At 45.5% G+C, this 16,409-nt stretch overlaps 1 protein-coding gene across 3 annotated transcripts in view; it reads right to left on the bottom strand.

Annotated features, from left to right (window-relative positions):
* Positions 1–16,287, bottom strand: part of LOC147465994 (uncharacterized) — a 67,029-nt gene extending 50,742 nt beyond the window's left edge. For 2 of the 3 annotated variants that reach the window (XM_086523176.1, XM_086523183.1), the window contains exon 1: positions 15,856–16,287. In XM_086523176.1, coding sequence (XP_086379302.1) covers positions 15,856–15,900 — 45 coding nt within the window. In that variant the 5' untranslated portion in view covers positions 15,901–16,287. The remainder of the gene's footprint in view (positions 1–15,855) is intronic. The other variant, XM_086523168.1, reaches the window with a different exon arrangement.
* Between the last annotated feature and the right edge of the window lie 122 nt (positions 16,288–16,409).

The raw sequence follows: 16,409 nt of genomic DNA, 5'->3' as shown, positions 1-16,409 counted from the left end.
ATGCGCTCTTAATTTCACTGCTTTCTTCCAAGTCAGCATGCAGAGTTGCCACGTCCGACACGTTAGCTCGCCCTCGGCTGCCACTTCAGCAGTCGGTGACACAAAAGGTGCCTTGCCTATGGAGCCATGAGCAATGGTGTAGCCAAACTGCTCCGACTTACCCTAAATCTCATGCACATGACACTTTAAGAAGTCTTGGCAGTTTCCAGAGATTGTAATAGACTTTGGCACCCGAAGCCGAGAATCTGATGCAACACACGTGAGAGAAACTGAAAACTTAACAGACTTGAACAAAACTGAGAGAGACAACACGGCACGGCGAAGTTCCGCCTCCAAAGAGATTGGCCCCAAAGTCTGCACCCCTTTCGGTATTTCTTTTTATATTTATGCTTGGCAAAGAACGATGTCCGAGGGTCCTCTTCTCTCCGCAGTGCTCCCAAGCCAATCTGTGGGATAATGAGGCCCTCGCAACTCTTTTACAGGCTCCTAGCCCAAAAGCATTACATGAAAAGCTCCAAGTTCTAAAAGCAGCCAGAACTCCTCGCAAACTGCGCCACAAAATGCAGAAGTCCGTACGTTGTGCCATGTCAACCCCGTGCCGTCGCAAATCACGAAAATCCGTACAACGCCGCCACGTCAACAATTTGAGGTTCTTTTTAAATTCCTAGTGTCCCCTGGACCCTATCGGACTAGACCTCATAAGTTGGAACAACTTATAATATGGAATCTGTCAATTTCACTAGGGTTTGTCCAGTCGGACATACCACGTCATCACTTGTGACATACCCCCCTCTTGATAAAATTGTAATCACCCTCGATTACGCCTGCAAAACCGACATAAGCGAGAAATTAGTTCAGTAAACACTGACTCTAAGTACTGACAAACTAGACAATAAATATCCAGCACTTGCACAAAGGCGGCAATCACTGAACATTCAAATCATATTCACATCACTACCCCCATCGAGATCTTGGATGAGAATCTGTCACAAACGGGAGCGCATAGCAATATAAAATACATTCGAATAAATAGGATTTATCACTTATTACTGAAGCTAGAGGATATAGAGAGAGATAGAGAGAGTGAGAAGATCGACACAGTACTGGGGATCAGAAGATGGGCTGGTCCCCCCTCGTAATAGTATCTTTATTACTGAGGAGAAGTCTATACAAGTACTTGAACCGAACGTATTACCACGTTTGTTCTAGAATAAGACTTGATGGTTCCCGGAAGCCTCGGCTTCCTATTCCTAGGGCAAAACCCTATTCCAAGGAACTTCCGTTCCTTATTCCAATTCCTCGAGAATCAAGGTTCTCGCCTCTGGATCTCACCTTCCAGACTCAGGGCATGGCATCTCTGCAACTCTTTCCCGACTGGGTTCCAGAGTCCTCTTCTCGCAGAACAACTCAGCTTTCCCAGACATGAAGTCCTTACTTGAGAATCTCAACTTCCGGATCACAACTCGAGAGACTACCTCTCTCCGATTCGTGGATCTACTTCCCAAACTTGGGTACGAAACCCTTGGGCTGATCCGGCTCTAGTTCCTCAGAGTACTTTCTCCTGCAGAGGCTCATGCCTTCCTCTGCTCCTACTCCCTCACTAAGAGGAAGTACACCTGCAAACAAATACTGAGAGTTCATAACATGAAAATTGTTACCTTCAAAGTCTCGACGCTCGAAGCGCAACTCGGTGCTCGAAAAGCAATTTCCTGGAAGAGATCTCTACATAGAAAATCCTCTCTTCCAATCCTACACACAAAAGAGGTGTGTTCTCGGTTTCCTTCTCGTAAAGCAAACCCATCTACGACGTTTATGGGCTGAAAACAGAGAAAAACAGCAACTTGTCGCGATGGAAACACGCTCCGTAGGCACTTCTTCGCGAGAGAACTCGCGCATTGGGTCTTGGTGACATCCGGTACACTTGGGGCAGCCATGGGCATCGCCGGCAACATCTTCTTTGCGGATGAAATCTGCAGCAGCATCTTCTTCTTGCAAAAACAGATCTCCTCCTCTGAGTGAGGACATGTGATGCTTTTATAGCTCCTGGCCACGGGCACGAATAGCTGAGCGCAGGCTGCTCGCATAGAGATCGAGGCCTTTTTTTTCTTTTTTTTGTTCTCCTAGAAAAAGAGAGAGAAAACGCTGGCTGATCTGTTGCCTTATTTATTAGATGGCTGCCCACTTATCAAGCGGGCGGCCAGCATATTTTGAAATAGTCTGAATCTGCCCAAAAACTCAATAAAACCTTATAAGTTAAAAACAATGCTTTCACAGCACTTCCCAGGCGTCCCTGGATGCAATCACATGCACAGTTGCGATGCAGACATAGACTTCCTCGCAGGAAATCATCTGCTTTCCCGAAAAGCAATTCCGCTTCCTTAGAAAGCATCTGTTTTTTCCTCAAAGTTTCCTCTGAACCCATCTTCAATTCAAGTGCTTGCTTTTCCTTGTGCACAATTCTAACACAGTTCGGAATTTCCTCTCGACTATGGATATCCCCTTTCCGATGCACCCATCATCCACGTTGTGACGCATCAGGAATACCCATCACCTAGTCCTTTCCTACCGAACTTATGGTACAATCTCCTTCGCCATGCTCTCTGTCACCCATCCTATGACGCATCAAAGATGTCCGTTCCCGGATGGTCGGATACTTCTTCCCAATGCTCCCTGTCACCCATCCCATGTGACACATCAGAAGTACCCTTTCCTAGTGGACTTACAAATATTCCCGTTCACAGTGCTCCCATCATTACTTTGAATGGCACACTAGGAATACTCTGTACTCGGATGTCTCCAGTGAGAAAAACCCTCTCACTTAAAATTCCAATAATTCATTTAAAATTATTTTTCCTTGGTGTTCCAAGCGAGAAAACCCTCTCACTTAGAAATCCAATAATTCATTTAGAATTATTTTTATGTCAGATAAAGCCAATTTAGCAACAGAATCATGATCTATTGTAACTTATTTAGCAATCACATCCAAATCTATCACTGATTTTCGCAAATCTTGATTGACTAAATCTTGTTACATCATGTCCATCTCATCTCTCCGGAGAACAAAACCGAAATGTTGCAGTCATTTCGTCTTTCAAACATGCACTCAAACACTACTCACATGAGAGAGCATATATAACAGATTCATTTCAAGAATTCCGATTTCGAAGTACTTCTTTCATAAAGTCATATAGCACAATACTGTCTGCACCAAATTCAACCCGTTGATCTCCGTAAACTCTTGGAGTAGTCAAAGCTGGTCCAAAACCCTCAAGGTAAAGTTCCAATATCTGAGAAGTATCTGCTAGTTCTCCTTCTCCATCCACTTCGCATCCAATGCCGATGAACTTAACTAAGAACCGCCCTATCACTTTACCTTTCACTTTCCTTTCCTTGTGAACCAATATTTGTTCTTGAACGAGAATCTCCTCAGTCCACCTCGATGGGATCTAGCATTGCCGCTCTGGGTGTATGGGGAACACGCAGTAGCAAGGATGTGGTTGCACTCAAACACTACTCACATGAGAGAGCATATATAACAGATTCATTTCAAGAATTCCGATTTCGAAGTACTTCTTTCATAAAGTCATATAGCACAATACTGTCTGCACCAAATTCAACCCGTTGATCTCCGTAAACTCTTGGAGTAGTCAAAGCTGGTCCAAAACCCTCAAGGTAAAGTTCCAATATCTGAGAAGTATCTGCTAGTTCTCCTTCTCCATCCACTTCGCATCCAATGCCAATGAACTTAACTAAGAACCGCCCTATCACTTTACCTTTCACTTTCCTTTCCTTGTGAACCAATATTTGTTCTTGAACGAGAATCTCCTCAGTCCACCTCGATGGGATCTAGCATTGCCGCTCTGGGTGTATGGGGAACACGCAGTAGCAAGGATGTGGAAGGGCAATGGCGTGCCTGATTGGCTGCCTCTCCTCCTGCACACGTCTCCACCATCTGCTTGCGGTGGGTTGCCCAAAACGTCAGTGAAACCGGCCTGTTCAATCCAAAAAGGGCGGTAGACTTTACTTTAAACCTTGATTTAGCTTTCACCCATTATTAGTCGTCTATTTTACCTGTACTTTCAAGACACAACAAAGGGGAGAGGGATACAGGCTGCTAGATTGCACCTGTATGAGTAGACGGACACCAGATTGGCCCCTAACTTAGGCGCCCCTTTCGGTATTTCTTTATTGTTCAAAAGAGGGAATAAACGCTGTGGTTCCCTACAAGCTGCCCCGCACAAACTCGGCTGAATTTCCACTGTTCCAGCCTGATTTCGGCAGCATAACTGTACTAGAACCCTTCACGGTCAGTATTCCCACGCATTGACTGACTTTCCCGACGCATACGGGCACTTTGCAAAACCTGGCGAGAATCTGCAGCACGCTGAATTCTCTGTTTTCAGCCCTGAAAATGCGCCGGATCGCCTGTACAGCGGTCCCCTTGCGTCCCCGAACCTCCTGGGGGTATTAGGGTCCGTTTAGGGCCAAAACCCTAAACCTGCAAAAATACACAGCAGGCTGTAATTCACTGTTTCGGGCTCCGTTTCGCGTGCCGGTCGCATCCCTAGCAAGTCCTCGAGCTCCCGCACCTGTAGGGCTACTTGCCCTTTGAATCGGACGAGATTTCTGGCGTGAAACCTCTCCGAATTCACCTGTACCTGTGGGGGGATTAGCCGCTAGCTAATCCAGTACCTGTGCAAGAGGCTCTTGCCTCGGCAATCGCGCATGAACCCACACAACTGTACATTGGTCAAATGAAGAGCCCACTAGAGGGGCATAACATACTGCCAAAGGGGAGAGAGAGGGCAGTGCGTAGCGTGCAGGGCATCACTCCTGGCACCGCACTGTGCATAAGAGGGAAAGCAAGCACTCCATAGCTCTTAACCTGTGACAGAGACTTGCAAAATGAGCCTCCCAACTATAAATCACGTTTTTGCCTTCTCTATAAGTAGTAAACTGGCCTCAGAGTGCCAAGTGTCACTCATTTGTGCATTTTCCCGCTTTAGACCCTCGGGTCTAAAAATATCTCACCTGCAACCTCTGTTGACTTGGCCACAGAGTAACAAAATGATCCCCATGTCAAACTGCACGTAATGACGCGAAGACATTTTCAGGTCCCAAAATAGCAGTTCCCTAAATTTTAGGAGATGCTGCCATTGTATCTTTCTAGGTCATCCGACCCTCTTTGTACACTGCGGCCACATCCAGAACTGAAATGTAGCCTCTGTAGCAAAGGATTCCACTTTGGCTAGTCAATGACCCCACTTGGCTAACCATAGTCCTTGTCCAACCTTAGTGCTCTCTTGCCCTCAGGCCTGGACTCCCTCTGGACAGTTCCACACTAGCTATGCAATACAGGGCAGTTAGATTTCCCGAGGGGTGTTTCCAAAAAGTGAAAGTAAATAGATAATAAGAAAGAAATCAACAAAAAGGATAGATAGTAGTCACACGCTGGTGACATACCCCCCTCTTGAAATCTCAAACGTCCTCGTTTGCATCTATGTCGTACAAGCTCCTAGTCAACATTGATGTATTCAACACCTGTCGACACATGTACGACACATACATGCTCATTGTCAACCCTGGTGTATTCAACACCTCGTCGACTCATGTATTGCCTGCGTGTGAACCCTGTCCCAATGACATAGTGGTAGCTTCGCACTCTGCCATTGCTTTGAGTCACTAACGTTCCAATGACAAAATGGTAGCTGCACATTTTGCCACTGTCTTATAGTACACGTTGGATCCCGTAACACTTTCGAGCATACCCAAACCGACAGTTTAAGAATGCAGTTACACATGTACTCTTTAATAGAAGCAATCACTGTATCCTTGACAAACTGACAAGAAATACTCACTTCTATAGCACTAATCAAACTTTTGGACATTCCATAAGAGCAATTGCCAAACTGACAATCTGTACAGCTCTAACATTCATGTAACAGGTATTTGATTTGAGCTCATTTTAAATACCTTGTACATCATTTGTTTCAGAAGCCATTGTCACACTGACAATCCATTTAGCTTTGAAACTCAAGGGGTCAAGGTAGGTTGCAAATCGAAGGCTTCCAGGTAAAGTGATAACACAGTTGGTGACTCTGCAAGTTCACCTTCTTCCATCCACTTAGCATCCATTGGTGGATAGTTTCTGAACTTTACCAAGTAACGCCTAGTAACCTTGCCTTTCACTTTCCTTTCTTTGTGTGCCAAAATCTGTTCAGGGACCAAGATCTCGTCAAGTTCCTCGACTTCCGGCTGATCTTCAGCTGGCATATCTTCTGGCACATCACCCACATAGGGTCTGAGAAGACTCACATGAAACGCATTGTGAATCTTCCAACTGTCAGGCAATTTCAGCCTATATGCAACATCACTGATTATGTCGCATACTTGAAAAGGCCCATAGTAACGCATGCTGAGCTTTGGAAATAGTCTTTCCTTGCCCTTCATCTTCTTTAACCTTGCCTTTTCAAAGCGTAAAAGCACCCAATCACCAAGTGAATATACCACTTCACGACGGTGACGATCAGCTGCTTTCTTTTGCTTTGCCTGAGTCCTTTCTAAGGCCACTTTGACCTTCTTGTACATTTCATCCATGTCCTGAACATACTTATCTGCTTCAAATATCTTGTCCTTTGTATGCAGTATGGGAGGAACTTTCTTGCCACCTTCAACTATCTCAAAAGGTGCCTTGCCAGTTGATGAATGCACTGTATTATTGTATGCATACTCCACCAATGGCAAATACTGCTCCCACTTTCCTTTATGCTCTGACACATAGCACTTCAGCAGATCTAGGACAGTAGAATTTGCCTCTTCTGACTGCCCATCTGTTTGAGGATGAAATGACGAAGAGAATTTGAGCGTGGTACCCATATTCTCAAACAAGCCTCTCCAGAACAAACTAGTCATGCGTGGATCACGGTCGCTAATAATCGACTGTGGCATGCCATGATACTTGAAAATATTGCTCATAAACAAGCGTGCCATCTGATCTGGCTTTATCTTCTTCCTGACAGGAATAAAATGAGCCTGTTTGCTGAATCTGCAAATAATGGTCCAAATACCATCGTTTCCTGTCTGCGTTCTCGGAAGATCAAAGATAAAATCCATAGCAATACTTTCCCATGGTTTATCTGGAATAGGTAGTGGTTGCAATAACCCTGGTGCCTTTTGCCTGTCAAACTTGACCTTTTGGCATATTAGGCATTCTCGCACAAAGGCATTCACATCCCTTCTCAATGTAGGCCAATAGAAGAATGTCTCTACCGCTTTAACTGTAGCATCGATACCACGATGCCCTGCATACGGTGGGACATGACTCTCTTCCATAACTTTGCGTCGCAATGGCTTTGTGACACACAATCTGCCATGCATCATCATGAACCCGTCTTTAAGAAGATAGTGTTCATGACGTTGTCCATCCATTAGTTGCTCGAAGACCCTTGCAAAATCTTCATCATTTGCATACTGTTCTCTCATATCATCAAGTTCATGATGATAAGGAATCGACACAGCTGAAATTTGTGGCTTCCTTGACAAGGCATCAGCCACAACGTTCTTCTTGCCTTCCACATGCACAATCTGAAAATGGAACATGGACAAGATATTTGCCCATCGCATATGCTTCTCAGATAACTTTGTCTGTGTCAAGAAGTATCGCAAGGTCTGATGGTCCGTTTGGAAAACAAAGTCTGCACCTAGCAGGTAGTGTTTCCAACTTAAGAGCGCATGAATCACAGCCAGTAACTCTTTCTCATAGACCTGCATGGTCATCTCTGGCCCTTGCAAAATTCTGCTCTCATAGGCTACTACCCTGCCATCTTGCATTAGCACAGCACCAATGCTACTACCGCAGGCGTCACACTGGACCACAAATGACTTCCTAAGATCTGGCAACACAATGACTGGATCTGAAGTCATCTTTTCCTTTAAGAGATTAAAAGCTGAAATCTCTTTCTGTGTCCATCTGAAGGTGACTGCCTTCTTTTGAAGAGCATGTAAAGGTGAAGCAATCTCAGCGAAATTTCGGATAAACCTTCTGTAATAGGAGCATAGTCCCAAAAAGCTTCGGACATCATGCACCGTCTTCAAATTTGGCCATGACTTGATCGCTTCGACTTTTGCAGGATCCATTCTGACACCATCCTTTGAGACAATGTGTCCCAGAAAGTGAATCTCTTCCAGAAAAAACTCACTTTTCTTTGCATTGATGAGCAACCTATGACTGCGTAGCTCTTTGAACACAATGGCCAAGTGATGCCTATGCTCCTCTTCATTCTTTGAGTAGACTATCATGTCATCAAAGAATGTACCAACAAACTGCTGGTGTGGACGGAAAATTCTGTCCATCATCCTATTGAACGTAGCAGGAGCATTTGTGAGACCAAAGGGCATCACTAAAAATTCGTAAAGGCCAAACGTTGTTCTAAAAGCAATCTTGTACACATCCTCTGATCTAATGCGGATCTGATGGTACCCACTCTTTAGATCTATCCTGCTAAACATAGCTGCTCCTTCTAATTTGTCCATAATATCATCAATTCTAGGTATAGGGAACCTACTCTTGATGGTATTCTTGTTCAGTGCACGGTAGTCGATGCACATACGCCATGAGCCATCCTTTTTCTGCACCAACAACACTGGAGAACAGAATGGAGATGAACTGGGCTGAATCAGCCCCTTTTCTAACAGCTCCTGTACTTGGCCCATTATCTCTTTCTGCTGAGCCGCACTAACCCTGTACGGAGGCTTATTTGGTGGGCTACAGCCTGGCACCAAATCTATCGCATGGTCCTCGGGTCTCTCTGGCGGTAATTGAGACGGTAATGAATCGGAAAAACAGTCACTATACTGTTGTAAAAACATTGACCTTTCTTTATCTAGCACAGATAAATTTGATTCATCACAATCTGACACTTCACGTGCAAAAACCAAGTACGCAGAAAGATGCTTTTTCATTACAGAAGTAATAGCAGAAGTTGATACAGTAGGAATAGACTCCCCTTTAAGCTTTACATCCAGAATGTGAGTCTTTCCCCTGCTCTGTACAGTGATCTTTTTGTTGTAGGCATCCATGATTCCCTGTACACGAAACAACCAAGGAATACCTAACAACACATCACATCCGTCCAGTGGCATGATGTAAAATTCTTCAGCATCTACATAGGACTGGATATGTAGACGCAACTTTCCAATGATGGGTGTGACAGCCTCTGTATGGCCAGGACATGCCAAACCTGCCTCTGCTGTATACCCCATCTCTTCAGGTCTGATTCCCAACTTTGAAGCCAATTCTGGGGAAATGAAGTTGGCTTTGGCACCTGGATCAAAGAAGATAAGCACTGTTTGATCCCTAACCTTTCCCCATGCTCTGCAAAGCTCACTTGCATCTGAATTTAGCTTGTCGCCCACCATATCTGGCACTAGACCAGCCATGGGCTTCTTTCCCTTCTTGTCCTCCTTGTCTTCAGAATCAGCTGGCCTTTTCTTTGTAGGACAGTTGTAAGCAATGTGGCCAGGCTGCTCACATATAAAGCATTTGTTCTCTGTCCTCAGGACCTTCTTTTGCTCTTCTGACTTGCGAGGAAAACGTCTTTTCCATTTCTTCGCGGGTCCTTTTTCTGATTCAGCCGTAGCTTTGTCTTTCCCTGCGTTGGCCGACTCCTGAGTCCCTTTAGGAGCCTCATTGGGAACGTGCTTCTTGGCTGAATTTTTCTTGCCTGATCCTGCCTTGACGCCAGTGTTAAATTCACAATCTTCTCCCTTGAGCAAACCATTGCCAGTGTTTGCTACCTCGATGAGCTGCGTCAAAGTAGTGACTTTTGTCTTCGTGCAGTATTTTCTCAATCCTTTGGGTAGGCCACAACAGTATTTTTCTATCTGTTCTGTCAATGGCACAAACCTATAGGAAGTTACTGGAAGTAGAGCTTTCCAAAACTTCCGATTGTAATCATCCAGATTTCTGCAAGTGGCAGCATTTAGCTGGTGCCATTCTGTCATGACATCTGCTTCAAAGTCATCAGATAACCATGCTGCTGCAAAAATCTGCTTGAAGTAAATCCATGTGGACGGAGCTTGCCCTTGAAGCAATAAAGTTGTCCACCATTGTCCCGCATTCCCTGTCAAGAAAGTGGCTGCCTTGCGGACCTTTGAAGCCTCTGTAAAGTTTCCCCCTGCATAGGCCTTGTCAAACTGCTGGAGGAATGAGAGAGCCTTCTTCCTGTCATCAAACCCTGTAAAGGTCGTGAATGACACACCTTTGCCACCTTCTTTGTACGGAGTTGGCCTCTCCAGCGGCGTTAAATTGTCATATGGAAGTGACTGAAACATGGGAACACTATTAGGGTTCATCTGTGTTCCTTGGCCGCTATTAACTTGACTTGGAAACGCCATATTTGGCTGCTGATTTGTAATTCCAGCCATACCAAAATTTGCTTGTGGCATCCCAAATTGTCCCTGAGTGCTTTGAAACCCTGGTTGCATACCCATGACACTGTACATGGGGTTAGGCATCATCGTTTGAGCACCCCCGAACACTGTTCCTGGCGTATAAAACTGATTTCCAGGTGCATGACCAGCCATGCTCTGGAATACCAATCCACCTCCAAAATAGCCAGGGTGTACTGAAGGTGGTGGGAAGACTTGTTGCATAGCCTGTAAGTTGCTTCCCTGCCCATTAGAACCAGCTATAGGCGGTTGAAAGGTGGCGGGCTGAATTGGTACAGCTTGAAAAACTGGCATCTCAGCCACCTGTTCTTGCACCTTAGGCATACGTTGTGGAGACTGCATGTTCTCCGTCAAGTGTACAGGTGTTTCCATTGACTGTGCGGTATGAATCACCTGTGTTCGAGCCTTAACAGGCTTTTGAATATGATCCAATGACCCAACTTGCTGAGACGGAACCGGAGGTTGCAGAAAGGCTAAAAACCTCGGATTCTGCATTACTTGTGTGAACATAGCCACAGCAGTAGCCAACTGGGTCCTGAATATATCATCATCAGTCTGTGGTGGTCTTGAGGACTCACCCACTTCATGTGTCTGTTGACCCTGTGAAGAGGAAACCTCTTCAGTCACATCATCTGGTCTGTCAGCCATAATTGCAATTCCCTGTGTCTGGTCTATGATCCCCTGTGTCTTCAAGCCCAAAACTGACCAAGGCTCACTTCTATGGGAAAAAGTGATTTAATCCCGTCGATGGAACCATGAAACCGGCCTGTTCAATCCAAAAAGGGCGGTAGACTTTACTTTAAACCTTGATTTAGCTTTCACCCATTATTAGTCGTCTATTTTACCTGTACTTTCAAGACACAACAAAGGGGAGAGGGATACAGGCTGCTAGATTGCACCTGTATGAGTAGACGGACACCAGATTGGCCCCTAACTTAGGCGCCCCTTTCGGTATTTCTTTATTGTTCAAAAGAGGGAATAAACGCTGTGGTTCCCTACAAGCTGCCCCGCACAAACTCGGCTGAATTTCCACTGTTCCAGCCTGATTTCGGCAGCATAACTGTACTAGAACCCTTCACGGTCAGTATTCCCACGCATTGACTGACTTTCCCGACGCATACGGGCACTTTGCAAAACCTGGCGAGAATCTGCAGCACGCTGAATTCTCTGTTTTCAGCCCTGAAAATGCGCCAGATCGCCTGTACAGCGGTCCCCTTGCGTCCCCGAACCTCCTGGGGGTATTAGGGTCCGTTTAGGGCCAAAACCCTAAACCTGCAAAAATACACAGCAGGCTGTAATTCACTGTTTCGGGCTCCGTTTCGCGTGCCGGTCGCATCCCTAGCAAGTCCTCGAGCTCCCGCACCTGTAGGGCTACTTGCCCTTTGAATCGGACGAGATTTCTGGCGTGAAACCTCTCCGAATTCACCTGTACCTGTGGGGGGATTAGCCGCTAGCTAATCCAGTACCTGTGCAAGAGGCTCTTGCCTCGGCAATCGCGCATGAACCCACACAACTGTACATTGGTCAAATGAAGAGCCCACTAGAGGGGCATAACATACTGCCAAAGGGGAGAGAGAGGGCAGTGCGTAGCGTGCAGGGCATCACTCCTGGCACCGCACTGTGCATAAGAGGGAAAGCAAGCACTCCATAGCTCTTAACCTGTGACAGAGACTTGCAAAATGAGCCTCCCAACTATAAATCACGTTTTTGCCTTCTCTATAAGTAGTAAACTGGCCTCAGAGTGCCAAGTGTCACTCATTTGTGCATTTTCCCGCTTTAGACCCTCGGGTCTAAAAATATCTCACCTGCAACCTCTGTTGACTTGGCCACAGAGTAACAAAATGATCCCCATGTCAAACTGCACGTAATGACGCGAAGACATTTTCAGGTCCCAAAATAGCAGTTCCCTAAATTTTAGGAGATGCTGCCATTGTATCTTTCTAGGTCATCCGACCCTCTTTGTACACTGCGGCCACATCCAGAACTGAAATGTAGCCTCTGTAGCAAAGGATTCCACTTTGGCTAGTCAATGACCCCACTTGGCTAACCATAGTCCTTGTCCAACCTTAGTGCTCTCTTGCCCTCAGGCCTGGACTCCCTCTGGACAGTTCCACACTAGCTATGCAATACAGGGCAGTTAGATTTCCCGAGGGGTGTTTCCAAAAAGTGAAAGTAAATAGATAATAAGAAAGAAATCAACAAAAAGGATAGATAGTAGTCACACGCTGGTGACAGTCAGCATGGTGGCTGCCCAAAAAGGCTGGGTTGCACCCCTCAGCATGCCGCCAGCTGCCCCAAAAACATTGAGATGAGGGCTGCCTAAAAGCATTGGGTTGCCCCCCCTCCTGCCCTCTACTACCGGCAAAGAACTGCCCCCTAGGGCCCCTAAGGGAGGGCGCACCAGACTGGGGCTGATCTATACACACAAGGAGGTGACCACCATCACCACCCTTGCCAGCCTATTTAGGGTTGTACTCAGCCAACCCAACATTAGCCTCCACGACCAGGAGAAGGGACCCCTAAAATAGGGGGAGTGCCTAGAAGTGGAAGACATGATGAGCTCGCAACGGAAGCGAATTGCTTCTCACACAGACATGGCAATGGAGAGTGCTCGCAGAGAAGAGAAGAGAGGGAGAGAGGGGATAACACACTAGTGGAGAAAATGAAAAAGAGAGAATTATCATTAAGTTTTGGGCCTTATATAGGCTAATACAATGCGTTCACACATAAAGTCTGCCCAAGTTGGGTTGAACCCCAACAAATGCCCCCTTGAGCCAAACTTGGCATAATCATCACCATCATACACCCCCTTGAGCTGAATTCTTCCCTCTCGCTCCTATACTCGCTTTGCTCCAGCCTCCGTCCCTCCAATGTTCTTTCTCTGCACACGCTGCCTTGTTGCATGACACACTCTGCAGAGCTCGATATTTTCCTGCAAATTCCATCGCAAGATTGAGCTTCAAGGGAAGCTACACATGTGAGGTTGGGGAGGAGTTATGGATAGCCAATCGGAACACCCATTGGCGCTCTAATACCAGTTGTTGAGCTCGCAACGGAAGCAAATTGCTTCTCGCACAGACATGGCAATGGAGAGTGCGCAAAGAAGAGAAGAGACGTAGAGAGGGGATAACACACTAGTGGAGCAAATGAAAAAGAGAGAATTATCATTAAGTTTTGGGCCTTATATAGGCTAATACAATGCGTTCACACATAGAGTCTGCCCAAGTTGGGTTGAACCCCAACAAGATACTGGCCCTGGTCAGCAGAAAGAAAATACCCGCGACACGAGGAGCCTACAGGGCTATGGAATTGAGCCAAAGCCCGAGCTAAACATGGCTAAACTCATCCCAACATGAGAGAACAACCTCCCGCTGGTCGGGCACAGCCACAAAACTGCCCTCACTCCCTAATACCTGTCCCCAAGAGAAACTGAGACTAACTATACGAATCAAGAGAGATGCCTGAACTCTAACAAAATGCAGTTCAATATATGCTTGATATGCATGACTTATTACCTTCTTACAAGACGCGTAATTATGAAGGCTTGTCATATGCCATATATGTTATGTTTGAGCTAGAAAGTGCTACAATGTCATTGAGAAAGTTGACAGTGTTGAAGATGTTGGCACATGCCAGAGGATGTGCAAGTTTAAAGGGGATGGATGTCGTGTCATGGCACGTCCATATTGAAAAAGGAAGTTAATAAAGTCTTTATATTTGGTTTTGGATGTAAGGAAGTGGATGCCACTGTGTACAAAATGTACATCTATGTGAAAGCGGATGCCGTGGTTGCAGTTATGTTACTGGAAAGTTGGAACCCCGGATGCGGCGCCACTTATGTTTTATGCTTCTAGATTATCCACAAGATGGTTTTGATATGTGATCCAAGTGTTATAGTTCATCACAATTTACATGCCTCGCTTACAAAGTTATGCGCTTGCAAAAATTGTTGACAATAGCAGCTTGCATGCGCCCCTGCCCCAACACTGTGTCAAATGGTCATCAAAAGTGAAAAAATTGATGTTCAACATGAATTTTGAGCTCAAGGGAAGTTTTTCACAAAAATAGGGATTTTTCCCAACTCAACGTTTTCTATGCTAAAAATGACCTTTTGGGTATCAAAAGGGTCTCAAAATGGTTAAAAATGGTTACCTCACAGAAAAAATGGCCACGAATTGATACATCAGCAATTTGGTCATAGATAGGCAAGGGGGTGCTTGCTTATAGCTGCAAAAACCTGCAATTTTTTCCCTCTCTCATATTTGTAACAAATTATCAAAGTGGGTGGGCTAGTGTAACCCTGTGCTACTTCTACCTCATGTTTGAGTGTGAGGCCAAAAATTATGGTTTTATCTCTTCAAACGACTGTGTGGGCTTGTGGTTTGAAGTGCCCAAGCTTCCATGAAATGGTCTCAACAAAGAATTAACGGAGAAAGATAGGGTTTTTACAGGGCAATTGCAATTGGGGTCGAGGCTATACCAAATCATCACACACACACACACACACACACACACACACACACACATGTGCAATAGTAAAGCTTTCATGGCTGGAGAGTTGGTCTTTTTGAATGTGTCTTTAGCTTTGAACTATCTATGAATTAGCAGGTACTTTCATGAACTCTCACAGCCAGAGGCCCCTCGCCTTCCCGGTTAGACCGCACACTTTCCAACAACAGAGATCTACATCTTTGAAAATGCACTTATCTCATGGAAGAGTCAAAGCAAAACACCACTGCCACTTCTACTAAAGCTGAGCATCGGCCCTTTACTCACGGCAACTAAAGCATTAAGGCTTCGGTAGATTTGGGATCATCTTGCTATTGCTCCTTTATCTCAAACCACAGTTTATTTGCATTCTTCTGAGGATAGTACCTCTAGACAGAAGCAGAAAAAATGTCAGCATGATTGTTGCGTTATCCCGCGAGGGGTTATCCCGCAAGGGGAACAATCCAACCAAACAGGAGTTATTAGTAGCAGCCAACTGGCCGGGAATCCGACAAGAACTAAAAGGCACAAAGTATAGAGTGTGTGAAGATCATATGAGGTGTCTAAAGAATTATACAGATCTGAAACAAGTATCAGTGATCTTCTTGTGACTCAGAGTTCTGTAGGCCTGATTTTGCATCATTGTCTCCATTAAGCAGGCAAAATATAAAGTAGAATTTATTGATTCTTAAACAAAAAGAAGAATCCGATACCCAAAACTACCATTCTGGTTTTGGAACCGTTATAAAATTCTTTCATTTCTGAAATACTGACAGATCGCAGGCCACCTAATCATGGGCAATACGCATTGTCGTAGGTAGAGCGGCCCATTAAATCCGAAAAATAAAGTATTACAAACTTCCAAAGTATAATGGTTTCGTAAAAAAGGCGCATAGCTGTTCTGATTATCAAAAATACCTTCTCATTGTCAGGCAGCGATGAGCTTGGGGAGGGATTCGCCATTGATCTGGCAGGAACAGTTGCCCGAGGACAAAACTCTTTTCGCTAACCATCAGAAGAGAAGGCCCATACACAGAAGTTTTGCGATTGATGTGAGCAGGAGTGGAAGTACTGGACGGAAAAAATAGGCAGGGAGTGACCCACACAAGCGATCATCAAGAACGTTCTTGTTTTTGGGAATGAGGATCCGTCCCGTGGAAGCTCAAAGACAAGGCGGATAACGAATATGCAAGCAGAAAAGATCCGCCCGGATGGAAGGAGTCGGAAGCAACGCTTGTAGTGGGCAAACAGAGAGAGAGAGAGAGAGAGAGAGAGAGAGGTTACATTGTATAACATCAGACAGGCGTACGTTTAAAGCTTCAGGCTGGGTTCAGACTAGGCGGTCGAAATCTCTGCCACAGGGGCGTGAGGAATTCGTGGGAGGAGCAGATTGGCTGCAGCTTGAGGAGCTCTTCCTTTGGGCCCGCCAAATTTGTTCCGACCCCCCACCACGTGACAAAAGCTCATGCTTC

This window comes from Adiantum capillus-veneris, chromosome 1 (genome assembly GCF_014529385.1).
Source record: "Adiantum capillus-veneris isolate H3 chromosome 1, ASM1452938v2, whole genome shotgun sequence".
NCBI lineage: Eukaryota > Viridiplantae > Streptophyta > Polypodiopsida > Polypodiales > Pteridaceae > Adiantum > Adiantum capillus-veneris.
The sequence above is the reverse complement of the archived record's forward strand: the minus strand, read 5'-3'. Positions and strand labels throughout refer to the sequence as shown.